Source organism: Mus caroli, unplaced genomic scaffold (assembly GCF_978045245.1).
Source record: "Mus caroli unplaced genomic scaffold, Mus_caroli_1 scaffold_1, whole genome shotgun sequence".
Classification (NCBI taxonomy): domain Eukaryota; kingdom Metazoa; phylum Chordata; class Mammalia; order Rodentia; family Muridae; genus Mus; species Mus caroli.
The window spans coordinates 88,268,362-88,296,019 of record NW_028227256.1 but is presented as its reverse complement, the minus strand read 5'-3'; the positions used below and the strand labels follow the sequence as shown (position 1 = coordinate 88,296,019).

Genomic DNA, 27,658 nt, shown 5'->3' with positions numbered 1-27,658 from the left:
CCCTTTTCTCACCATGGAAGTGCTGACTGACAGAAGTGATCAAAGAACACGAATTCATCACACGCTCTTTAGCACATTTTGCCAAAGTGTTACAAACTTTGTAAATATATCAATGTTAAACTACCTTTTTGTCCCATACAGAAACCCTCTTATTTCCCCAATGATGATATATTCTTTAGAAAGATTAATACATTTCTTTTTCTTGCAAATGACCTAGAATTTAAACTTCTGAAGAAGTTGATTTCTCTTGCTTCTGTCAGGTCCCTTGCTGGCTTCGGGAGAAGCCAAAGTGAAGGCTCTTGTGGGCCCACAGGCTTCTCTTTCTCCTGATGTAGTTTCTGCTATGTTGACACATCCTAGGGAAGACCTTTGTTTCTGCAACTGCTGCTGAAACCCAGTTCTGCCTAATAGCAGTGTACATGGGCTAGAGGAATCAGGACTCAGCTAGACACAGGTTCTCCCAGGTGGATGTCTATCATCCATAAAGCTCCTGCTTACCATCTGCTCAGGCTTCATGCATCTTATGCATGTATGTATGTATGTATGTATGTATGTATGTATGTATGTATATGTATGCATGCATGCATGCATGCACGTAAGATGTTTTCTTTTTTAATTGTGTGTATGCCAGTGTGCATGTGGGTATAAGTGCCCATGGAGGCCAGAAGAGGTTGCTGGAGCCTCTGGAGCTTGTGTTTTTGATGGTTGTGAGCTGTCTGGCATGGGTGCTGAGAACAGAACTTCAATCGTCTACAAGAGCAACCAGTGTGCTTCACCGCTGCACTTACTTTTGAGATAAGGTCTCACTGTGTTTCTGAGGCTGGCCTGGTCCTTACTATGTAATTGAGGCTGGCCTTGGACTTTATTTATTTGCTGGGGGTGTTTTTGGGTGCACATATGCATGCAGTTGTGTGTGCACATGTATGTAAGTAGGACAGGTCAGAGTGTTCTTCTTCAGTTGCTCTCTACCTTATCTTTTCAGACAGATCCCTCCCCGGATCTCTCAGTTACTTTTGAGCCCCCGGGATCCCCCTGCCTCTGCATCCACGGTGCTGGGATTGAAAACACTTTCACCACGCCACTCAACTTTTGCGTACAGGTTCAAGGGGTTGAACCTGGGTCCTCATGTTCCTGCAGCAAACACTGCCAGCCGAGCCAGCTCCCAGCCTCTTACTTTCGTGTTCCTGCTGGGATTGCAAGTGAGCACCAGCACACTTGGCTGTGTCTCCTAATAGTGAGCCTCTTGGCAGTAGTAGTAGACAACAGTTAGCTTGTAAGGGGCACAGATGACCACTAGGTTTCTTTTTTTCTTTCCAGAGTTATGGAGCTGGAGACCTGAACTCTAACCTGAAGCCTGGGCCCTTCCTGCATCCATTTCCCTCCAAGCCCCAACAGACAGTGCTAGAGCCCATGACCAGCCACCTCCTTTGTCTGTCTTTCTCTATTGCATCAGAATCTTCTAAAGTAAACTTTCACCCAGCCAGGGCTGTGCAGGGCCAGAGGGCTTTGCCAGGGATCTGTGAGGTAACTTTCCATCTGTTTATTTATGCTTTGCTACTTGGGGACAGGGGGAGAAAGGCACAGGGACCTAGGAGTCCCAGAAGCTAAGCAGAGTGTCTGACATCATGGGAATTTGTATGGCCTGACTCACACTGTCCCCTGGTGAGGGAAGTTCACAAAGTGCCTTTGGCTCCTGTGTCACCAGGAATTTGCAGTGTTGCAGCAGCTGGAAGCCCAGCCCTTACAGATGGTATGAGATCCCACAGTTTCCAGCCACATGGAGCACACAGCCACGGGGACCCTCTAAGGAAATGTTGGTCAGCATCACAGGGTTTTCCAAATTCCCTCTTTCATCTCTTGGCCAAGTCTACCTTTATCCAGTGGTGGAATGGCTGGAACTCTTCTGTCCCAGTGGGCAGTACAGTCAGCGGGGTCCTGAGATGACCTTTTCTTCTGCTAAGTCCTGAAGGGGACATCCCCCCATCCTGTCCTCAAGGCTCCTTGAGGGACTTCTGACTGCCATGTTTCAACCCAGTGAAGAAAAATGGAACTGAGTCCTCTGTGGCCCAGGAGAGTGACAGATACCAGCTGCCCTGCCTCCCGGTTTGCCCTGTCAGATCAAACCATCTCAAAAGAGGTGATGCCAACAACTGTCTTCCATAGCTGGCCCCTTCCAGTGACAAGAACACTGTAAACCCACTCAGGCTATGATAGGCTGTGGTTCTTTGTCCTAGAGCCGGTGCCTTTCCTGTGGATTTCATTTCTGCTTCTCTGAGAAGTTATGAACAGAGTCTCTGTGAGGACAGTTGGTCACGGGGGGGGGGGGGGGGGACTGGTGTGATAAAGAGAACGTGAAACCCAGAACATAGATGCGAGGGTCCACTCACATCTGGAGGATATGTCAGGGAGTCCAGTGCTATGCAGACCCAGTTGATACCTGGATCACCGTGTGATACAACAAGCTTTGTGGACATCCAGAAGCATGATAGAAGAGCATACTGTGCTTATAGCCACAGTATTCATGAAAGTCAAAAGTGGGAAGCTGGCATTCACAGACCAGTGACTGTATAATGCTATACAATATGAAATATCGTTTAGCCTTTAAAAAAAATGAAATCTCGGCATAGCTGTAACCTGGGTGGACCATGAGGCATATGCTAACTGAAGTAAGCTAGTTACAGTGATAAATCCTGTGGAATTCCTGTCATAGGAGGTCCCCAGAGGCAGGAACTAGAATGGCACCAAGAGCCAGGGCAGGAGATGGGAGTTAGTGTTTAATGAGGGTGTAGAGGCGGGTGCTTCTGACAGTTGTTACAGTGTGCGATGAAATTACTCACCTAGCAAACAGTGCAAGCTTGGTCAGTGCCCCAGAACCACACACCTAAACACTGTAAGGATGGCAACCTTTACATTGTGTTTTATAATTGCAAACACGGAGATGTCTCTGCCATGGTAACTGGAAAGCAAATGACTCATGGTCAGGGTCTCAGCAACAGGCCTTGACCATCTTCACGCCCTCTCTAACTTTGGCATCACATCCTTAGAAGAGTCTCCAGTCAGAGTTCCTGGAACAGTTGTAGGTGTTCAGGGTCAACTTTGTGTCCTCGAGTGCCAAGGTCAGCCCAAGGGAAAGCCAATTCTTTTACCATCTGAACTTTAGTCCAGGGAAATGGTGTTCTAGGTAAGACCTGGCTAGGCCATGGTCTGTACTGTAGGGCTGGAGCCAAGGCAGTGTGGAGGTTTGGTGGGTCAGGAGAGTGACTGCATGGATGTCAGGTCTCCTAGCAATTTCTAACCTGAATCAGAGCTACTGATTTTCAAAAGAGAAGGCTGAGTCTGTACATCAACCAGAGGCTCTGTGTGCATGAAGAGAAGGAGAGGCATACCCAGGGAGCAGACATGGGGTGCCAGCACATGCCCACAAAACTTCTAATATTTGGACAGTTAGCTCAACAGGTGACCAGTGCCGCCTCCATCTACAGAAATCTTCATGGCATGGACTCATGACCTGATATACACTGGGGACAGTTTAGAATGGCCAGTCTTACTGATGGAGTCAGGCTCTTGGCCCTTGTGACTTTGGGGTTTGTGAAGTGGGAAGCAGGCAAGTTGTTCATCCACAGACCAGTGACTATGAATAATGCTGTACAATATTAAATATGATTTAGCCTTAAAAAATAAAATCCTGGCATAGCTGTAACCTGGACGGACCTTGAGGCATATGCTAACAGAAATGGCTCTCAAGCCTGATGGCAGAGACAGAGGACTGGAAAGACAGGGCTCTTAGTTCCCTCTGGGACGTCTGTGATGCTCATTTGATGTCGCTGTCCCCAGAACCAGCCTGGGAACAGGTTCACTGCTATATACCGTCCCAGGACCATGTCAGCAGCACACTCTACCCTTGCTGTGGTCAACTGAATGTCATGAACATCATTCTTCCTAACTTTCATATTGTTGGATATTAAAATGCCCAACTTAATCTGTCCTGTTATCTTGTAACGGCAGAAAATACCAAGGAGGGACATAGCAGAGGATGTGCTGCCTTATGTCTGGACACTGGTGACTGAGAGCTTTGGAGCCATTCCTGCCATAGTTGGATGGCCTTCCCCTGGATGCTGGTCTAGACTCCTCCATCCATCCATCCATCCATCCATCCATCCATCCATCCATCCATCCATCCATCCATCCATCTGCTGACAGGTGTCTGCCTACAGTGACTGCCTTGGCAGGATATTCCTTCTCTGGGTACCTGAAGAGGCTCCTCCATGACCAAGCCATCTCTCAAATGCTTGCTGTTGTTTGATTGTTTGGTTTTGCTAGAAGATTCCTCTTGGGGGGGGGGTGAGGTGGACTCTCACAGTGGTTGGCATTTGTGCATCGCTGAAGGTCAGCCGTGTTGTGGAGTATCTCATGGGCTTTCTTTTTATTTCTTTCTCTTTGGAGAAATGTCTATCCAAACTTTCAGCTCATTTTAATTGTTGAATCTTTGGAATTATTTATATATTCTGGATATTAACTCGTGTGTGTGTGTGCATGTGCATGCATGCATGGTGTGTGTGTGCGTGTGTGGTCACTAATCTGGAAGCCAGAAGTTGGCATCAGGTTGTCTTCCTCTGTTCTTCCCTATCTTTTTATTGTTTGAGACTCATTCTCCCATAGAACCATGAAATTCACTGTCCCAGCTGTGAGGTCCGTGTCTACTCTACAGTTCTGGGTTTGCCGATGTTTTCCCCCACATCTTCCTCAGGTTTTATGTGGGTGCTGGGGAATTGAGAAACTCTATTCGCAAATCACAGCAGCAGCATGGACCAGTCCCCCTTTCCCCCCTTGAAACTGATTCTCACTGCTCTAGGAGCCATTTCCCACCCCGTGCAGACCAGTCTTTCTGCTTACCACAAGTGGGACTCAGCTGTCTGTTGAGTCCTCCCCAGACTCATCTTTTGCAAGAAAACACTTCAACCATTTGCTTGCCGTGCGCGGCTGCTGGCAGTCTGCCATCTCACCGTTCCTTAAGCCTCTGTTGCCTGCTCTCAGAACGCTGATCCCATCAAAGTCCCCAGCCCAGGAGACTCTGCCAGGCTAAGCCACCAAACCGCCTCCTCCTTTGTCCTACATATCACCAAATACTATGGTAACACCAGCCTTGCCACCACCCTAGGGAACACAGAACGATTGATTCCTCCTTGTTTTTGGCCTGCGTCCCCGATGCCCACCGACCCCTTTGAGACCTGCCTTCTGCCTCTTGAAACTCACTCTATCATAGACTATTCTAGAGCATGACATCAGCAGAGGCTGCACTGAGAATGTAGCTGGTCACAGATGCAGTCACCCAGGGTTGCCTAGATGCCCATCCTTCTCCTCCACGTCCCAGGAAATGTCTTTTGGGTTGTATCTTGGAAAGGGACCAGTGTCTGCTATGGCTGTACCCCTGAGTGCAGTGGGCTGAACCTCTTGCCCTGCAGGGGCTCCCCATCCTGTTTCTGGAGTAATCAATCAGACTTGAGAGCTTTCCCTTTCAAATCCTGCCTGGATCTGGAGTTGGATGGAGCCCAGGGTGTACCACTGTCAGATAGCATCTCCCAGAAGAGCAGGTAGAAGCTTGGGGCCTCTAAATCAGTTCCTGCCTGAGCTCTGTCTTAGACTGTTATACTCAATGAGTTCCCAGGGCCTTTTCCCCAAGGCACCAAGAGCCAGGTGCAGGAAGCCACAGCTGAGCCAGCACACCCAGACTCCGGGGGCTGGTGTGGGCAGGACTGAGTCTTCAGTGGTCATCACACAGACAGGGAGGTGACTTGGCACTGCTATCTGTCTTCTCAGCCTGCTGTTTCTAGGGGGATCTTTGCTTCTGTTTCATCTATCCTTAGCTTGTTTGCTGAACCTCCTCCACACCAAGTGTCTGACACTGCCTTCTGCTGATCTTTAGCTCTGGCCCATCTCCTGTGGGTTTTGGTCATCCTCCTGCTTGGTCCAGAAACCATACCCAAAGCTCCCCTGGCTTTCTGTGGGATAGTTCCCTTCCAAACCATCTTACACATCCTCCGCTGAGCCTGATGAGGGTGGCACACCCTTATCAGTTTCTAGTTCTCTGCTCTTGGCCCATGTGAAGCTTCACACGAGCACACACACACATGTCCGGCTGTGTGTGGGACTCAGCCACCCCTCTGTGCATGCAGTAATGCCTCAGGTGCTCTCCTGTCCAAGGCATCACTCGGTGCCAGGCCTTCTGCAGTCTGGGGAAGGTGGCCAGATGTGGGTCATAAATGACTCTGGAGCCAAAAATGGCGCTGCCTCAGAGGCTCTGTGGCTCTCGCCTGTCCCAGAGACTGCTGGCCTCTTTGCAAACTTTATAAGCCCCAGTACAGGGGAACCCCAGGGCCAAAAAGGGGGAGTGGGTGGGTAGGGGATTGGGGGGTGTGTATGGGGGACTTTTGGGATAGCATTGAAAATGTAAACGAGGAAAATATCTAATAAAAAATAAATTAAAAAAAATAAATAAATGACTCTGACGGGCACGCGGGATGTCATAGCTAAGGACTATCACTAGAGGGCGTTCTGGGGCCAGGGAGCTTAGGTAGTTACAGTAGATGTCCGGGATGACCAGAGCTCCCCCATGGGTGGACACTGGAAGCAGGTGCTAAAGAGAGTCAGAGGGGTGTTCTAGCTAAATACAGCAGAGCAAAGTCACAGACCGTGGGAATGCCATGTTTTAGGGACCAGCACCTGGATCCCTGACACTCTAGTCTCATGGGCCCTGGGCACAGTATGAACAGGGCATGCTCAAGGTAGCGCAGAAGCAAGACGGGGCATGGCTGGTCAGGTAGGTTCAATTGCTGGGCAGTGGGTGGGAACCAGGGTAAAGGAGTCAACACGTGGAAGGTAATACCAAACGCTCGGTGGGACACAGCTCTTGTTACTCCAGTAATAGTCAGCTCAACGTGTGGATAGGAAGACCATATGAGGAAGAGTTGGGGAGGGTCCACACAGTCCTGCTGAGCACCACGAGGCAGGGAAACCGCAAGTGTTCCATAACTGGGCAGGGCATTTTGATCATATTTGACATCTCCCTTGTCAATCTGACGGGATTTAGAATCACCTAGGAGATGCACCTCTTTGCTTGTGAGGACTTTTCTGGAGAGGTCTAACTGAGCATTGAAGACGTCTCCTAAGTGTGTATGTGGCAGTATTCGCTGGATGGAGAGGGGGTCCTGGACAGAATAGGAAGGAGAAGGGGGCAGACACCAGCATTCATCTCTGCTTCCTGACTATGGATGCCATGTGGCCCTGGCTGCCTCCGGTCCCGGCTGCCACGCCTTCCCCTCCATGATAGTCTGCAGCCTTGGATGGCCCAAAGAAACCCTTCCTGAAGCCGCTTCTGTCAGGCAGTTTGTCACAACAGTGAGAAACAAATTCAACAAGGCCCAGCAGTGGCAAGTGGACCTGTGAGTTGTTACTTAGTCTTACTACACATGGAAAGGCGGTCTGCCACTGAGGGTGTCAGTGAGCCTTCTAGCAGGAGAAAAAGCTGACATGTCTCATTGCCACCGTAGGAAGACAAAGCCCCCAAGCAGCATACAGCAGGTACTCTGTGATTGGCTCTCCCCTGACCCCCAATCTGCAGACATAGATCTTCCCGGACACACGCTCCATCTCCCCCTGTCAGTGAGCACAGGAAACACCTGAGAGCGGCTGACAAGAGTTTAGAAAATGCCAGCAAGTGCCTGGCTGTCCCCAGGTGGGTTGTCACCCTTAGGGAGTACACATAGCAGCTGAGATGGATGGCTGCCTCACATTTGCGAAAATGTATTTTCCTAAGAACTGGGCCATATTTCATAAGGGGAAACAGAATTTTGGGGCAATGTGCTAAAAGCAGACTACCTGGGTTCGCTTCCTAGCCTGTGCCCATTGCTATCCATTTTCTGGGGACCTCAGTTTCCCTGCCTGTGAAATGGAGGAAGTCCCAGCCTCCCTGGGCCTTTTTGAGGATATGTGATGGAATGGTGGAGACCAACTGAGCCTAGAGCAGCCCCTCTGGCCATTTGCCCTTGCAGGGCAATGATGCCTGTGTCCCCAGGAACAACAGAAGAGAAGGGACTCTGCTACCTTCCAGCCAGATCCTCTGAACCTTGCATGCTTAGAGAATCCAGGAGTCTCTGATCTTGCTTTTTTATTTTTTTAACAATTTTTTATTAAATATTTTCTTCATTTACAATTCAAATGCTATCTCGAAAGTCCCTTATACCCTCCCCTGCCCTGCTCCCCAACCCACCCACTCCCACTTCCTGGCCCTGGCATTCCCCTGTATTGGGGCATATAATCTTTGCAAGACCAAGGGCCTCTCTTTCCAATGATGGCTGACTAGGCCATCTTTTGATACATATGCTGCTAGAGACACGAGCTCCTGGGGGGGGGGGGGTACTGGTTAGTTCATATTGTTGTTCCACCAATAGGGTTACAGATCCCTTCAGCTTCTTGGGTACTTTCTCTAGCTCCTCCTTTGGGGGCCCTGTGTTCCTTCCAATAGCTGTCTGTGAGCATCCACTTCTGTATTTGCCAGGCACTGGCATAGCCTCACAAGAGACAGCTATATCAGAGTCATGTCCCAAAGGTCCAACCCCACCTCAAATTCCATACTCAGGATCCTGTGGAGGGAGAAGACAGAAAGAGGGGATCCCACCTCCATGGTACTCTGTTACTCGGTGCTCAGGAAGGGGGATGGGCATCAGTGTTACCCAGAGTCAAGGTGCGAAGCCTGGGAAGGCACAGGAAGGGAAGAGTGGGAAGATGACGGTGGTTTATGTGCCTAGGTAATCCAGGCATGGACAACCCCAGAGCAGGTGTCTGTGGTAGTTTATCCTAAGGGTATCCTAAGCCCCACCCCCACCCAAGACCTCAACCCACCAGGACAGCAGCTTCCTGAGTACCCTCTGGTCTGTTTCTGCCTTGTTTGGCTTTTGTTCCGGTGAGGTCCAGCCTTCTCCCTTCTGATCTTCCCTTCCTCGGGCTGACCTGGCTTTTGGGCTGGGTGGGGCGTCCTCAGAGCTGGGAGCCGCCTCCCACCCTGCACCCCAGGGACCAGTCAGACTTTCCTGCTTTGTTTATTCACAGAACCAGGAGACACAAGCTCTGCTCTGAGTCACCCTGCTCCCGGGGCACTGATTCATGGAGGAGGCCCCTGCAGGGGACTGACCCCAGCCATTAACTTCTTGCTTCTTTGAGATCTCTACAAAAGGAATCCGTGGTTTTGAATCAAGGATTAAGGTGCAGGCCTGTGAGTGTGTGACATATTTATGGCGGTGAGTGCTACAGAGGGAATCTGAGCGTGGGAGAGCTTGCCCCTCACCTCTAGCCACTTCCCGCCTAGCTGATGGAAACTCACAAAAATGTCAGTCATTACTCTGAAAAAAAAAGATTTGGTCATCTGGCAAGTGTGGTCCTAGAATTTGCCAGAAGTATGCGTCAAATGTGTGAAAGAAAACAAGGATAACAAAAATTAGATTACAACTAAGGACTGCAAAAGAAGACACAAGATTCAGAGCCTGGTTGCTCTCCAGCTCAGAGAGGGGCTTGGTCTATGAAGGGGCTGCAGAGGGCAGGTCCCAGGAAATGGGATGTTAGGAGACCCAGGTTGGAAGTTAAGCCCACATGGAGTCCCCAACCCTCCCAGGTCCTAAGCATGAACCATACACAGCATCAACTGTAACCTAGGTGCTGAGTGAGTAACCTTTTACCCTACAGAAAGAAGGGCAATACAAACACCTGCAGGTGAGTGGCTACCTTCCTGCTCCCAGGACTGAGGTGGCTTTAAATGGCTGTTCTCAGAATGGTCCAGGAGAGTGGTCAATGAGTTCATTGAGATGTTTTGCTTCCTTGTCTGTTTTCTGCTTGCCTCCACAATCTGCAGCAGCCAGTGACTGGTGTCCTCTCAAATGGCACCCCAGAGGACTGGAGAACACAGAGAGGACCCCAAGTCTTGAGGTTAGTCTGCTGGTGGGAAGATGGACACATGGGGATCTCTGCCCTAAACCTGAACAATCAACAGTCAAGGACCTCACAGAGGATGGCAGATGGAGCTCAAGATATGGCCTCACAGTCATAACGGCATCCCTGTGGTCAAGGGGAACCCGTGAGCTACACTATTGACCTAAGGCAGCCTAGCTAGCACACTCTAGAGGAATGCCCCAGACTAGCCCAACAGTCACTGTGTGAGGACAGGGACAGGGGTGACCCATGGATTGAGGAAGACATGACAATATCCCTCAAAAGGCCACTTTCTGGGTTTTGTTGTAGAGCCTGCAGTACGCTGGGCCAGTGCCCTATCACCCAGCCACCTTCCTAGATCACTTCAGTAGGATGCAGAGAGGATGCAGAGAGAAAGTTCGAATGCAAACCCATCCCCCTGGGGAGCAGTGGCTGAAACAGTGTGGTGACGGCATTGTTTCATGGAGGTGAGCAGAGCAGTTTAGTTGACCTCTCCTTTAGGAATGGGTGCTGGTGGGCCTTCTTTGTCTTTAAGAACCTACTCTGTGTCCATGCACCCAGACAGCAAAGGTGATTCAAGGCATCTATGGGGTATTTAGTAAGCAAGCATGTCCCAGACCCAAGCTCACTGTATATGGTTGGTTTCAGGCTACTTCATTGAGTTACAGTCTGAGGGGTTTTCTACTTTGTATAGTACAATGGAATGAAGATTGGGGCAGGGGGAGTGTTTGCATGGCGTTGCACTGTGTGGTTGTAACCGTTCTGTTTTTGAAATTGATTATTGTTCCCTTCTCACTGTGTCTAATTTACGGTTAAACACTATTGTGCTATCATGGCTTTCCATGGCTACTCCTTAACGGTAATCTTGCTACTGTTATGAACTGTAAATATCGGATATGCGGGATGTCTGATATTGGAACCTGAGGGGAGTGACACCCACAGGTTGAGAAGAAGTTGCAACCACTGATTTAGAAGGCTCCCTAGAGGCAGAGTCACTGTTCAAGGGATCCTAGCTGGGATGTATCTCAAGGGTAGAATACCTGCCTTCCCCAGCAACAAAAAAGCTGTGTGAAGAGCAGTAGCTTGAATAATCTAGAAAGTGTGCTGAGAAGGGATATTTTCAACGTTAAAACCTCTGACTCCCAATGGAGGAGCTAGAGAAATTACCCAAGGAGCTAAAGGGAACTGCAACCCTATAGGTAGAACAACAATATGAACTAACCAGTACCCTGGAGCTCGTGTCTCTAGCTGCATATGTATCAAAAGATGGCCTAGTCGGCCATCACTGCAAAGAGAGGCCCATTGGACTTGCAAATTTTATATGCCTCAGTACAGGGGAACCCCAGGGTCAAAAAGGGGGAGTGGGTGGGTAGGGGATTGGGGGGGTGGGTATGGGGGACTTTTGGGATAGCATTGAAAATGTAAACGAGGAAAATACCTAATAAAAAAATAAATTAAAAAAAAAAACAAAAAAAACCTCTGACTCTTCTTAGGCAAACTGCATGAGTTTTCTCCCAGGCCAGAGATGGGGGGCGAGACTCACTCCCCACCTCCCTCAGTTCTGAAGGTGATCACGTTTGTTCCTCTCAATGAGCCATAACATCTGCCAACATTTAGAGTTTCTTGTATTATCATTGAAATCTCACACTTTCCTTGGGGTTTCTTTTCTGTTGTGAACATGTAGTTTTGCTAATGTTTCCTACTGTGTAAGTCACCATCTAGTATGATTACGGGCTGATTTGATTATAGATATGACTAGAGTATGATTTGTCTAGTTAAGCAGGCCAGAGGAGATGTCGCTGGACACAGACGGAAACAGCTCTATGTTTCTGGAAGCTTTTCCTCATAGCTGTTTGAAGATCTCACTGGATATGAAACATCGGATAGCACTTTCTTCCTGGTTCCTGTTAAACTTTTGATTGACACGTTGTTTGGCCTATTATAGAAGACTAAGCTTTGGTTGGGTGGAAGTCACTCTGTGGGACCTGCCCTGTTGCACTTAGAATGGGCAGCCAGAGGACCTGGAAATCAGAGGGGCCATGGACTGTCACTGTGGGGGACTTGGAGGACAGTGCCTTCAATGTCCTGGTTGTGTTTGGCTATGAGGTGGCAGATAACTACACCTTTACTCAGTGAGTCATTCATCTCACAGATCCCCAGTCCTGTTTCTTTATGAAAGCCATCGCTTTGGTAGCACCATGCATGCACTCTAGTGCTGAGATGTTTGTGGAAACCCAGGCACTGCTGGCCCTAACTTTGGCTGGATTTTGAGAATCTGGGCAGGAACAGCTTCCTGCCCACCCTCGGGAAGCTGACAGCAGAGGAAAGCCACTTATCTTGGCACAGCCCCTCATTCCTCTCTGCCCCACCCCAGGCCAAGTGGAATACAGAGAGATCCCAAAATGTAGGTGGAAACAGAAGGGTCGGCCTGAGGTCCTGGATAAGCTATGCTGTTGGCTTGATGAGAGAACTGGATCATTCTACAATGCAGACACTGGGTGGTCTTGTAGCCCCTCTGCTCCTGCCTGGAGTGGGCTCCTCTGCATCTGTGGGGCTCTAAGCTACAGATAGGTGCTCGTTTGTTCACCAGGCACTGCTCACCCGCACAAGCAGCATACGTGTTCTCTCAGGGATGCTGCTTGTTCCTCTTTGCAGATGCTCAGGAGAGACTCTGCTATGCCCGTCCCTGCTCACAGGCATCCATGTACCATCACTTTCCTCCTGTGACTTCCAAATGGCTCTTGGAGATGCCCTATAGGTGGTGTGCGTCAGGTCAGCACATTTGGGCTTACATGCTCCCTCCTGCCTTGTCCCTGTCACTGTCCCCAAAGCAGGGGGGCTAATGGGAAAGAATGCACTATGTCAGCTTCTCCTTCAGCTACTTGTTCCTAGAGAACTGAGAGCAAAGTCAGTCTTCCCGGTGAGTCCCTAAGAAGAACATGGATTTTGTCCCTTTGAGGTCCCATGCTGCATCCAATAGGGATAGTTATCTGCCACATCATAGACAAACACAACCAGGACATTGAAGGCACTGTCCTCCAAGTCCCCCACAGTGACTGTCCATGGCCCCTTGGCTTCCAGGTTCTCTGGCTGCCCATTCTAAGTGCAACAAGGCAGGTCCCACAGAGTGACTTCCACCCAACCAAAGCTTCGCCTTCTATAATAGGCCAGAAACTATTTCCACAAAGATAGAGAACCTGAGTTAAGTCCCCAAAGCCCACACAATGAGAGGAGAGAACGAACACTCACAAGTTGCCCTCTGACCTCCACACATGGGCTATAGCACACTCTCACAATAGACCAAGAGACAGACAGACAGACAGACAGGTGATTGATAAGATTTTATACATATACATATACATATACATATACATATACATATACATATACATATACATATACATATACATATACATATACATATACATATACATATACATATACATGTGTGTGTGTGTGTATAGTTTCTAAATGTAATAATTTTTAAAAAAGGAATAGTATTGGACCCTGACTACAAAAATACAGAGCCCTCCTTTCAATCCCTCTTGGCTGGGTGGCTGTGACAATGTCTCAAGGACACATGTGGAACACAGCAGAGTTAACACATCTGGGAGAAAGGGGGGAAAGGTGTGAAAGGACAACCTAATGGCTTTGAATGACATAATGCCACCTTCCTGGTGTCCCTTCTGAGGACAGCATCTATGCAGCAGACATGTAGAGATCTTCTATCCTTGCTGTTGCTCCAATGCTTGGAGGGTCTCTGGATCTAGACACCAGCCTGATATGGGTTTCTCTGCAGGTAGACAGACTACTCAGGGTGAGTCTGCCCCTGTCACCAAGATGGGCAATGCAACCTCTAGGCACCCCACTGCCAACGCACCAAGTGTTTCTTGCCCTTGTCAGTGGGTGGCCCACACACTTGCTCTTCTATATCCCATCTGTTGGAGCTCAAGAACTCAGGCGAGCTTTGAAAGCTGAGAGAACTGAGCAGACACCTGGCTTCGGTCAAAAGTAAAAGAAGAGAATGCTACCAGCATTTCTGAAGTACAACTTGGGGACATAGTGGAATACACAGAATACAAAATTGGTGGTTTGAAACACTTTTAGTATTCCATAACTATAGAATCGAATGCATTCCTGTTGTGGAGACACCAGCACTAGAACATTCCAGAACATTTTTTCTCCCTCCATACAGAAATCCCACACCTGTTAGCTGCTCCTTCGGCTTCACTCTCACAAGTCTCTGACAGCCTCCAGTCAGTTTTCTGCCTGTATAGACATTTCGTATAAACAGAGTCACGCAAACTGTGGCCCAGAGTCACACGAGCTGTGGTCCCTTTTCTACTTAGTGCTTGGGTATCATGTGTTTTCAAGATTGACCCCAACCGTATGTGGGTGTGGTCTTACTGCATCTGGGTGAAACTCATGTTATCTGCCCCTTCCTGAGCTGATGGACACCTGTGTTGTTCCCTCCCTCCAGCTGCTGTGAACGTCTCTACACACACACACACACACACACACACACCCCACACCCCCCCACACACGTTTCTGTTTGCACTCCTGTCTTCATGGCTTTGGGTTATGTCTTTGTGATGGAGCTCCTGGATCAGATCGGCACTTAAGAGATTTTGTAACTGCAGGGATATCAGCAACCCACCATTTTACAAGTGGGGAAACTGAGGCCCAGAGAGCACCCCACTACCACCTCAGAAAACTGCAGACCTGGGAACAGGAAAGTGTTCCTTACCCCATGCCCGACTTCGGTGTCTCATTCTAGGTCAGATGTGCCAGACACGAAGGAATGGGTTTTGCCGAAAAGGCCCCTGGAGAACCAGCTTGCTTCCTACAAAGGCAACCAAAGAAAGCCTTTGGTTTCTGTCTAATTAAACTTTCCCAAATTAGAAATATACCACGTCAGAAGTTTCGGAGGGGAAAGACTCACACGTGATTTATTCTGGAAACAATGACTTAAATTAATTGCAGAATCCATTGTGTGGAGTCAGGCCACAAGCATTTAGCCGTCCTCAGGAGCTGAAACTGACTGCTGTGCTCAGGGAAAGCACCACATAGGAGGGACGTATGTGGCACCCGGGGACAGACACGCAGGGAGCTTTGCTTTGTCTTCTACTTACCCTTTCCCTCTCTCTGGGCAGAAAAAGTGAACGGCATAATTGGTGCTAAACAACACTCGCTGTAAGTACAGAGAGACTCACAGCACGGGCCACCCGACCAGGAGCCTAGTACAGAAAAGCCTCAGGATGGCATATTCTGTCATCAACCAAAGTCCTGCCACTCACGTGGAAGGTTGCTCAGCTGGGTGGGCTGGCTCCCCTTCGAAGAGAGTGTTGATTCCGTTTCCTCCTCATCTCCGTTGCCTGCTGGCTTTTGAAGCAACGGTGACCATGGGACTGCACTTACAGTTACTAAATCCAGGAAAGGACAGCAAACCGAATCATGACTTCCATTTCCTCTCATTAGCCCCGTGGAGGCCCGAGTGGTCCTGAGCTCCCACCCAAAGAGGGACTGTTTTCTGCTTAAGGCCATAGAGATGCCGGGGTAGTGGGATAGCACTTTGCACTCAACCCGGGAGGTCCTTTCTGATGCTGCCTTCACTGTCTGGAAAGGGTCTTTTTGCCCTGCCTTGGGCCACTTGAGCCCACTTCTCTCAGAGTTTCCACTCCTGCCCTGAGAATATCTGCTTTCTCTGGCATCTAAGGCCTCTCCCCGAGTCCTGACAGGGTTTTCAGAAGTAGGACCACTGCTGTAGATTTTCTGATTCCCTTTACAGAACAGTGTTGATGCCTGAGAGCAGACAGGAGGCCAAGGCTCCCAGCCTTGCAGAGCGGTCTGCCCTGGGCCAGCCTGGGCTCATGGGACTGGTGAGGCTCTGTAGTGCTATTGTTCTGTGAAGGCGTTGGGACTTGTTCTCATAGAATTCTTCTGAATCTCACTGGTTCTCAAACTTCCTAATGTCGTGGCCCTTTAATATACAGTTCCTTGAGTTGTGCTGAGCTCCACCATAAAATTATTTCATTGCTACTTTATAACTGCAATGTGCTACTGTTATGAATTGTAATGCAAATATCTGACATACAGGAGATCTGATATGCAACCCCTGTGAAAGCTTGGGGGTCGAGACCCACAGGTTGAGTGCGTCTTCTCTGAGGAATTCTGAGCTAAGAGGAGGTGCTGTGGGCAGCAGTGGAGCGGAGCCTGCACAGCCTTAAGTCTTCTGCTCCTTGACTGGAGCTCCTGAGTCCCTACTGTGCTCCACCCCCGTAAATTCTGAGCACTTTTCCTACCTCCTATCTCAATTTTCTCTACTACTTTGTCCATCTTGGAAAAGTGGACTCTTTCTTATTATAAATAGTGGCACAGTAACATAATGAGGTTCCTAGAGACACAGGATGAAGTAAAATTGTCTCGGATCTAACTGACACAGAGCTGCTCACTTTTAATGTACAGTACACAGAGAGAGTACGTGAGACAAGCTGAGGGGTCTCCAAAAGGATCAGGTTCCACCAGCTCTTTAGAGAACGTCTTCCATCCTCATAAGACAGTTCAGAGGGGAATTATCTGCAATAATTTGACATAGACATACCCCGAAGTCTATGCTGCCCTTATAGTGCAGCTTGCTTATACAGCATGGAGGGGCCGTTGGCCACATAGAATCGAACAACTCCATAACTCAGCTCCACTGAGGGAGTTACCTGCTCTGCCACACCCTTGGGTAGCACCACGGCTAGTCCCCTGTTGCAGTTTGAGGATATAAGCAAGTCATTTTGGAAGAGACAGATCCACAGAATGGGATATTTCTGGACTCTTAGGATACAGACATTGATATCTGATTGGGGCCGTTTTATTTTGTTACTACTATTAATAGTAACAACAACAACAACAACAACAACAACAATGAAAAAAAAGCATCGACCAGCTAAGGAGGGGAGTCTGGGTGAGCAGTTCACAGAACACGGAACTCCCAGGATTCTGAAATGACAGGATCCTCCCAAAAGGTGTGTATACCCCTTAATCACAGCCGTGTTACCCCAGTGAACACAAGGCCAGCCTTTGGGATCTTCTATTGCCTTTGTATGGGAAACCTCACTGGGACTCGTGAAAATCATTTTTACAAAGATGATGTCATAGTTAAAGAGTCAGCAGGTGCACTGGGTCCGAGGATGGAGACAGACTTCTCAGAGGTAGGGATGGTCACAGCCGGAAGACTCAGTGACCAGGTCCTTTACTGAAAGGTTCTGAGCTACATGTAGCCACATAAGCAGATCCACTTGAACAGGAGAATCCTGGAAGCCAGGTCTGGGCCAATGGATTGCAATAGTTAGAAGCCAGCGTATGTCTAAGTCTGTGATTCAGAACTAATTGATTTCAGGAAAAGCAATCAATTCCCAATGAAGAAGCCATTCACACATCAACCCAAGTATAGCAATAGAGGCTCAAGTTCAAACTAAAACCCAAACCAAAACAATCAATCAATCAAACAAACAAACCAACCTTCCTGCTCTTTTCCCTCCCATTTTGCAGACATTTAGGCTTGGTTCACAGAAAAATAGCAACAATGATTTTATTTAGCAAGACGGGCAATCTCTTTAAGAATAAGATTGAGTTTCTGGAAAGTGGCGCAGCCAGCAGCATAGGGTTTGCCAAGCCTGCCAGTGACCTGGCCCGATTCACTAGGGGCACCCACCCTCTTAACCCCTGGGGTGAAAGTCTTAGGAAGACCACTGACACTTCTACCCTCCAGGGGAGGCAACTGCTTGTTGAGTTCTGATCTCTCTGAATCAGTCCACCTACATACCTGAGATGTCCTAACGGGAATGTTCATTACTAGATAAGATGGAAGGAAGCTGGCTGCTAGCATTTCTGCGCAGAGAGTGTTAACTCGAAGTGCATCGCACAAAGGAACCCGAGAGGCAGCAGAGTGCCAGCGTGTCAGCTGCAGGCTATTTCTTCTACAGAGTCTGTTTATTTTATAAGGCAGCCCTTTCCTAGTGTCCAAGCAATGAAGACTCCCTAGAACCTTCTGAACAGGGGTCACAGAAAGGCTGTGTATGGGGGTGCTGGAGAGATGGCTCTGGGGTTAAGAGCACTGGCTGCAGGGGCTGGAGAGGTGGCTCAGTGGTTAAGAGCACTGACTGCTCTTCCAGAGTTCCTGAGTTCAATTCCTAGCAACCACATGGTGGCTTATAACCATCTGTAATAAGATTTACTGTCATCTTCTGGTGTGTCTGAAGACAGCTACAGTGTACTCACATAAATAAAATAAATCAAAGAGCACTGGCTGCTCTTCCAGAGTACCCAGGTTTGATTCCTTGCACAAATATGGTAGTTCACAACCATCTGTAACTCTAGTTCCAGGGGATCTGACGCCCTCTTCTGGCCTCCTCAGGCACCAGGAGCACACACAGTACACTGACGTAGATGTTAGCAAATTTCCAACACACAAAATAAAAATAAAATTATTTTAAAAGGCAGGAAGGCTGGGTGGCACTTGTCTGTGCAACAATGGGAAATGGCACACCATAAAAGTGTGGGTCTGCCTTCTTTCTGAGCCAGGAAGGCAGCAGAGGGATGGAGCTCCGCCCTCTCCCTAACAGCTGGCCAGAGCTGCCTTCGCTGACCCCCGGAACCTCTGCTTTCAGTCACACCACCAAACTCAACCAGAGGGAGGATGTCTGGTCTCAAAGGGTTACTGAAAGTCAAGGTTTCCTTTAAACCCACTCCTCCCAGTCACACCACAGATAAGCAGAAACACAGATAAACTCCAGGACGTCTCCTCGCCCCCAAAATGTGTTGTCAATGAACATGCTCTTTGGGCAGAAAGTGAGCTAGACAGGGGAATTTAGAATTGCTGCCTATGTTCCACTCAGAGTTCAACCCTGTCCTTCATCAAAGTTGTAGAAAATTGAATCACAGAGTTTGAGGGGTCAATCATGTCAAAGATGCTTTTCCTGAGACCCCAGAGGTGAAGTCACAGTTCTAAAGAGGCAGAGGCTGGGTTGTCCCAATCTCTGCTAGGTCACATGATAAAGGGAAGCAATGGAGGAGCCACAGCTGAGCCCTGAGACACTTCAGAGACAGGGGAGCTAGCTCAGCCCTGTCCTGTCTCATTCAAAATCACAGGACCTTGACAAGATTCTAAGCAAGAGTTAGGGACAATAACAAAGCATTCCAAGCTGCTCAAACTCTGCTCAAAATAACTGTTTTCAAGAAGGGCTGGAGATTTCCTTCATGTTGAGGGAAAGTCACATGCTAGCCTCTCCAGCTTCGGATCCAGGGCTCCCTTTGATGTGACAACCATTGGTAATCACCGACTCGGGGAGGAAAAAAAAAATCCCACTGTGCCTCAGTTTACATCAGCATGAAAATTACAGCCTTAACATCACATTCTCGTCCCAAATAAACACTCAATTAAGGCGTAGTTTAACGTAACCAAATCACATAGGAAGGCTTGCTATGAAGCTACAGAACAGGGTCACAGAATGTGTTCTGAAGACAAAGTTCATGATCTTCGATCTCATCCCATATCTCTGTCTCTGCCTCTCTCTGTCTCTCTCTCTCTCTCTCACACACACACATACACACGAACTCTGAAACTTCAATATTTATATTACTCTAAATCATCCTTTAGAGTTGTGTGTAACTTTGACGAAAGCCAATATGGTATTAACATCCTCAAAAGCAGACGCATGCCCCTTTCAGACAAAAATGTCTGCAAATCCATTTGCGATGTTCTTTCTCTATTAGTCTAGAAGTCAACTCCTTTTGGAATTAATGCCCACTGTCTGGAACACCACTCTTTGCTTGGGAACTTCAAATTAATTATATCTATATCAAGACCTCACATTCTAGATAGAAGTACAAGAATACAAATGAGGAAAAAATGTAGACTGTCATGTAGATTTTTTTTTTAGTTTATTACTCAGATAAAACAGTAATAGTTCCTTCTGAAGTTGGCCCATTTAAAGACAGACTAATTCTTATAGAATATGTTTACTTTTATTTTTTAAACTGGGAAGGTATGGGTTTGGGATTGGATAAGATCAAAGTATATGGTGCAAGAAAATGTCTTCATGAAACATTTTCCAATGTGTGAGAGATGATTATATGCCAATAAATAGTTTAAACATTTTAACTTAGAGATCGTATTAATTTTCCAAGGAGGTTCTGTGGTCTTACTCATTTCTCCTAAGGATGGCATCTTCCCAGACTCTAAAATTTCGTAGCCCATAGATTATCTTCAAGTGTTAGCATTTTATTCCTGCATGTGCATGTGGGGTATGTGCATGTGGTGTGTGTGTGTGTGTGTATGTGTGTGTATGTATGTGTGTGTATGTATGTGTGTGTGTGTGTGTGTGTGTGTATGCATGTGGTGTGTGTGTGTGTTCCATGCCTATCAGTTTAACCACATGTGTAGGCTCAGGTGATCAGGCACAATATCTTTTGCAACAGCTTCTGACTGTTTAGTTTCACCTCGGCTTTGGGAAACAGCCATCCATCTGTGTGTCTTAGATCCTGTTCCTTCTGTAATCAGGCTCCACTTCATGGCCACAGTAACTTACCCACCTCTTTGAATTTTACAGCCTCCTCCGTGAACTCACTGCTGGTAGAGAACTTTGCGTTCCCTTCGCTTTCTGTAGCACACTTCTGCTTTCCCAAGAAAAGACGCAGACACACACGGACATTCACAAGGCTCTCAAAGACACCAGGGAGAATGGAGGGATGCAGGCACTAGCCTGAAAAGTGCCCCACGAGTGCAATCTTTAAATTTGGCTTATTTTAAGTCCGTATTTAAACTCCAGTTATGAGTTACAGTGCCCTGTGCACAAAACATGGACCTCATGATTTCTCTGCCAGGCAAAATTAGCCCTGCATCTGTGCCTTCTCCTCAGGACACAGTGAGTGAGGCCGGTGGAAACTCATTGGAAACTCAATGCTTCCAAGCTTACAACCTGCTTGAAAGAGAGGTATTTTCAGACAACCTCGGTACACTTCAAATGACTTCAGAAAGCCACTCTAGCCTCTCCAGTCACCACACCGGCCAGATGGGAGGCAGGAAAACACTGCTGATCTTTAGGAGGGTGGCTCCCACCGACAACTGTAGGAAGTTCCGTTAGACCATCTCATTTGTACCTCACGTACCTCAACGGTTCAGTTCGATCTTCTCAACAAACAAAAGCTCCGCCGGGATTGTGCTTTTCAGTTCCTCCCCGAGCAAGTTTTATTTTGAGACTAGCTAACACCCCGGATGCAGCAAACACCTCCATGATGCAAGCTTCCAGGGGAGAGGAGAGGCTGACATGGGTTGAAAGGTGAGGGAGACACATATTCTGTCCACAGGAACCAAATGTGCTCAGAAGGAAAGGAAAAAAGGAAAGGAAAGGAAAGTCCGGTCGTTGGAGATTAAAACCTGTTGAAAAGCCGTGCAGAGTCAGCAGAACGAGAGACGAGGCTGCCTTAAACCATGACCAAGACGGCAGAATAAATAGTGGATGAGAAATGACTGTCTTTCTCTGTTCTGGACCAGGTGACAGCGACCCTGCTCAGAGGGCTCCTATGTCTCACAAACACACTGGACCCCTTCTGAGGCTTCTTTCAGTTATTTGAGTCCTGCTGACTGGGAAGACCCCTGATACTTAGTCTGAGTTTTAGATCACCCAGCCAAGAAAGAACTTTACTATAAGCTGGACTTCATGGGCCAGGCCATTTCTCTCCACTGTCAAGGACGATTTAAGCTTTGTGTCGTTAGTAAAAATATGTCACAATAGACATTTAAAGTATATACAGTTCACTGAAATGTCTAGGTTCCTCTCCCTCCAGGGCTGTAACTAATGTTCCTTGGAAATGTTACAGAGAAATAACCAGTTACAATTAGCAACATTTCTAGGAGATTAAAGTAATTACAATTACATTTATGCTCCTTAAGAGGGATGGGTTAAGAATAAGAACATAAAGGTGCTAGTTAGCACGACCCTAATAAATCAGACCAAGGCAGGTCCAACATCAGTGAGTGCATCAAACAGGGACACATTCCCTTGGAAAGAGGTCCTCTGTGCGGCCAGACACCAGTTAAACCCACTAGCCTTTGTATTTGATTATTTGAAAGTAAACAGGCCTGCATCTTGCTTTCCAAACCAATGTGTTATCTGATAGTTTAATGCCTTTTTGTCCAAATAAGCTCTTAACATTTTTCATTTGTTTATTACAGATATTGCATTTTTGGATTTTAAAACATATTTGATTGCAAACTGTGATTGAATCAAAGTTGTTGAAGAGAGCAATTATCTTAAAATGAATTTTAAATGCCCCCACTAAATTCTTGCATCAGGGTAGGATCTCCTAGTGTTGGCTTTCAATAATTTTCGGAAGGACTATCTTAACGATAGGTCTGTTGACATTTCCCTTAAACAAATTCTATGTGTGTGTATAAAAAAGATGGTGCATTTCATCTGTCTCGGCTCCCTCAGATGTGTTGTAAACCATGGCGGTAAGAGGGGTGAGTGGAACTTAACTAATGGACACTCATAATTTAGGCAGCAAAAAACAGAATTAATGTATTATCCCTCTGAAGCTTCGAGTACTTTGCCAACCCAAACTTTCTTTCCTAGAGAAATACGTGATTGAGACAATTCCCATCTGTTTTTGACAAACACAGGGGAAGATTCCCACAAGTGACTCTGTTAAAAGCTCTTCTTAAAAACTATAAAATAGTCGTATCCCAGAGGTTATTTCATGAAAACAGTTTTTTGATGACAGAAATAAAGGATTAAAAAAAAGAAAGAAAGGGGGGAAAGAAAGGAAAGGAAGAAAGAAAACAAACCCACTGTATGAGACCAACATTTTGTGGCCACAGCAGCAACTTTCAAGATACTATAAAATAATAAAAGAGTAAATAGATGTTTGGGACAATGGATAGTCATGTTAATCTTGATTAATCCAAATTGTTTCTGTGTTAAGCGGAGACTTTCATTAAAAAAAAAAAACCACACACACACAAGATGCGTGAAAAACGAAGGAAAATTAAGTGGGAAGAATTTTCTACACCACGATCCCCTCGAAGATGGAAGCAAGGCCTCAGGGAAGTAGAGCCTGCAGGGTACTGCCCCTGGGGCTGCCTGAGGATTTGGGAGGGGTCTGCTAAGCAGCGGGTGCAGGACATGATAAACGCTCTCTGAAACACCGGTCCAGTGCTCAGCTGTGCTGAGGTGCCTTCTTCCCAGGCAAGGCCCTGCTCACACTGCTTCTTCATCCACACCCACCCCATACTCAGACCTGTTACCCAGCCTGAATCCCTTGCCTCTGGGTCTTTCCAAGTTCAAGGATGGTGGTACACTAAGCACACAACTCTAAATATGATCCACCTGCTTGCCGGCAGCCAGAGACTCCATGCCGCTACATCCACCCAGGCCTGGGCGCTTGAGGGGTCCATACTTTTGGGGCGACAGGGGTCTACTGCATTCTTGGCGCCCAGCGATTTGCTCCTCTGTGAACCTGGAGCCCCAGCGCTGAACAGAAACCTCTCTGCCGCGCCAGGGGCCAGCATCGTCTTACGTACTGAGCCGGCTAGGGCTTGAACGCCGTAGCATCCAAGGCGCGGGCCGGAACTGCGGATCAGAAAGAGCGGATTGTCTGTACCACGCGTGGGCTCCTCAGCTCCATAGAATGAGCGCGAGGCAACAGGTCGGCCACAACCCAGCGGGCATCGCATCTCCTGGCCTCCGCTGGCCTAAGGAAGACGTTTTGACAACCGCTCCCCACAGGGTCACCCACAGACACCCATCCACCAAAAATGGAAAGTGACCATTTGTCCAATAAGTGTATTTGGACCCTGCTGGGGAGCCACAGGCGGGTGGATTCCGAACTGATACCCCTGGCAAAAGATCCGGGCGTGCCCCCGGGGTAGGAGAGTTTTCTCAGGTCGCGCCAACCCTTGCAGGGTGAGGAAGTTCACCCCATCCCTGTGCGGTTGCCTGAGGTACCTCCACGAGGAGAGATACACTGGCCCGTCCGCCCACCCACCCGTGCGTCGTGGATGCCCAGCACACGCAGCACCTACCCTGGCGTGCGGCTCCGGAGGTGGATGGCACGGCGCGGCGCTAGTGGGAGGCGGACATGGACCACGCGCCCTCCATGCGCCACACGGAGAAGGCGTAGCTGAGACGCTCGTGAGCCACGTAGCTGCAGCTGGTCATCTTATTGTCCATCTCGTCGCTCTGGAGAACCTGGTAGAGGAAGTCTATGTACCTGGCGGCCAGCTTGAGCGTCTGGATCTTGCTGAGCTTGTCAGAGGGGAGCGTGGGGATGATCTTGCGCAGCGCGGCGAAGGCCTCGTTGAGCGACTGGGTGCGCTGGCGCTCGCGCACGTTGGCCAGGATGCGCTGGCTCTGCAGCTCCTCGAAAGACTGCGCGCTCGGGCTGCCCTTCTTGCCGCGCTTACCCGGGGTCGGGCTGCCATCTTCGCTCGATTTCTTGCTGTAGCGCCGCTTCCGGCCGAAGCGCTTGGGCTGCCTCTCCAGCTCTTCCTCGCTGGTGCCCAGACTGTCCACGGGGGACACCGGCGAGCTGGAGCCCTCCTCCATGGCGCCCGCCCGGCGCGCGTGGGGCTGGGGGGCGCCGAGCGCACGCCACTGGCCAAGCCCGCGGCCGCCGAGCACAGGCTCCCGGGTCGCTATCAAAGGCTCTGATTTCGAGGCCGGCTTGTGCAAAACCGAGGTCTCCGGGAGAGGAAGTTATTCTAACTTTTTTGGAAACTCTATCCCGGCTGGGTTGCTAAATAGCTGTCAGGAGCGAGGGCGGCGCGCTGATTGGCCACCGTGGCCAGGGGCAGGACAAATTCTGGGGCCTTCGCCGGCCGCCCCCGCCCCCCCGGGGCGGCACTTTCAGTTTTGTCTCCTCTTTTTTCGGCCCTGACTGTGGCCCGCATCTCGGAGGCCAGGTCCGCGCGCTCAGCCTGCGCTCCTACCCCAGGCGCGGCCGCTAATCAGCGGTGCTGACCCCTAAGTTCAACGGTGCCTGCCTTTGTCTGAGTCTCCTGGAGCAGATTTGGCCCTGCCAGGGTTCAGGGTCTCTGCGAGGGGTGGAGGAGGCAAGTCCAAGCCCAGATGTGCTCCGTGGACCAAGGACGCAGCTGGGAGCCTCTTGGGGCGCGCACTGAGACCTCGGCGTCTGCAACGCGATCCTGCCCGCAGTGAGTGGAGCTGTGCAGGCAGAGTGCCACGACCCGGGGCAGGGCAGATACTCGCCTGTTGGCAGAGATGTCCACCCCTACGATCTCGCCTCTAGGATCCATAGAGACGCCGCCCGGCTCGGGCCAGAATGCAAGTTGGAGATCCTTTTTCAATCCCGATTTTCTGGGCTACTTCAGCCTGGACACGTTTTCAGAACCTGCCCCCTAAATGCTTTATAGCTTAGACATCACAGCGAGCCTCTGCGGGAGCGCCCATGTGCCCGCCATGCCTGCCTACCTGACCTTGCCCTGAGTGTTGGATCCCGGTTTGAGGTTCAGCCTCAGCCTCTGTACTGTGCTTCACTTGCAGGCGGGTGGTGGGCCCAGAACACTGAGACTAGGGAGAGGCTGAACCTGTCTAAAGTCCCCTGCCCTGGGCACTGATGGACAGGGCAGGAGGGCTCAGGATTGCAGAACATTGGGCCAGGCCTTGGTGAACAGACATCACGGACCCCGGCCCTTTGCCATCTGGACTCTGAGCGCCGAGCTCCAGCCAGCGCGTTTGAAGTGCTTGGGGTCTCTTTGTTCACCAGGCAGCTCTAGCTGGGGCCTGGAGGTGGTTTACAGCTTCCTTGCCTTTGAACCTATTCCCAGGTGACCCGGGCTCAACTAGGCCAGGCTTGAGCATGGCTGTCAGAGAAGCCCTGTGATCAAGGGCTAACTAGGTCTTATTGAAGTTGAACCTGAGGCCAGAGACTGCTCAGCCTCAGCCACTCCTGGGGGCAGTGGGGAGGGCCCCTGATGCGGGGCCCTCGGGTTAAGACCACTGTCTAAGGAGCTGGAAGGGCTGTGTATGCCACTTCTTGCCCCCTCACCAAAAGCCTGGGTTCTTCACCTTTGGGGACATGCAACACGCACCACTGGAACAATGCTCTGTGGAGAGCAGGCCCACTCACAGAGGACTGTCACAGCTCTGTGGCTCCTTAAACATTCTCAGGCTTCAGAAGGGTAGTTAAAGGTCTCCTTCAGCCACAGTGCCCATTGCCAGGCTGACTTGCCTTCTGGGAAGGCCACATTTTATCCAATGTCTCTTTCCTTCATCTTTAAAAAATTCAAAGTTCCTTTAAGGAGCAAAAGAACGCATCCAGATCCCAGCTTCCTGCCTGCATGGGACGGCCTTTCCTGGGACTTCCGGGTGGAAGGCATAGGGTGCAGGCATGCTGGGTCACGTTTGGGTGTATCACTCAAACGGGTGAGGAGTCTCCTGACCTGGATCCCCTTTAAAGTCCAGCTTAAATAAATAAATCAGGTGATACTGTCCTCCCTCTGTAACCAAAGGGTGTTTTCCCAACAGAAGCCTTCTGGTGCCCAGCCCAGCCGCCACCCCCCTCCCCTGTGTCTGTGTTTCTCTTTCTCACTGTCTTCTCCTCTCCCCTCCTCCCTTCCTCCACCAGGCAGAGGTCATAGTTGAGAGGGAAAGGAAAACAGCCCAGCCAAGAAGCCTGGTAGGTCTCAAGCTGCCTGCCCAGGCTCAGTTCAGCCAGAGGATGGGGGTGGGGACATTGCATGGAACATAGAGCTGCCACTCAGAATGGGGGCTTGCCTTTACATAGGACAGTGGTTCTCAGCCTTCCTAATGCTTCGACCCTTTAATACAGATTCTCATGTGTGGTGACTTCCCACACCAACCATGCAATTATTTCATTGTTACTTAATAACTGTAGTTTTGCTACTGTTATGGATAGTAATATAAATATCTGATATTTATATCAGATATGCATAAATATCCATATGCAGGATAACTGATATGTGGACCCCCCAAAGGGGTCAAGACCCACAGGTTGAGAACCACCGACCTGGGAGCTAGCATTAAAGATTTCCCCTGAGGCCAGTTGTAAATTCCCAGCCAGCAACTCACTTAGGTTTTTGCTCTTCTTCTATGTTGATCTTTTCTATTTTAAACACTTTTAACAAATCAGAAGTGTAAAGAGCCTGAGAAAAAATCTTGCTGGTGGAATTTGTAAACCTCTCTCTTGCCTTAGTTGAAACTTAAAAATAAGGCACAGACGCACACCAGAGTCTCTCCGATGTTAGGAACGGGATGGCGGGAGGGTGACTAGCGGCCTTCTCTCTTCAGGTGTTTTGAAATGAAGCACTGATGAAAAAATGAGCCAGCTTGGGAAATAATACTCTGGTTATTGATATCACCTGATTTTTTTCTTTTAAAAACCAAGTCATTAATAAGGCTAATAAAACCGAAGTATTAATAACACAGGAACAAAATGTGTTTGTGTGTGGGTATCCACCAGACCACCCAGGCTCACTCAGACGTGTGTGTGAAATATCATGCAATAAGGGTCCATGGGCACACATGCAGTTCTTGGTATATTTATTCATTATCGATGTGGAAAAATCATGTCAACGCTTCTTTTCGTGTATGTAAAAATGTGTACTTTGTTTCACAGGACTTCAATTTATTAAATAAAAAAATATAACCTG

At 48.8% G+C, this 27,658-nt stretch overlaps 1 protein-coding gene across 1 annotated transcript in view; it reads right to left on the bottom strand.

Annotated features, from left to right (window-relative positions):
- Window positions 1-24,700, bottom strand: part of Twist2 (twist family bHLH transcription factor 2) — a 46,722-nt gene extending 22,022 nt beyond the window's left edge. The window contains exon 1 of the mRNA XM_021172557.2: window positions 24,050-24,700. Within this exon, the coding sequence (XP_021028216.1) occupies window positions 24,090-24,572 (483 nt within the window). The 5' untranslated portion in view covers window positions 24,573-24,700 and the 3' untranslated portion in view covers window positions 24,050-24,089. The remainder of the gene's footprint in view (window positions 1-24,049) is intronic.
- Window positions 24,701-27,658: the final 2,958 nt, after the last annotated feature.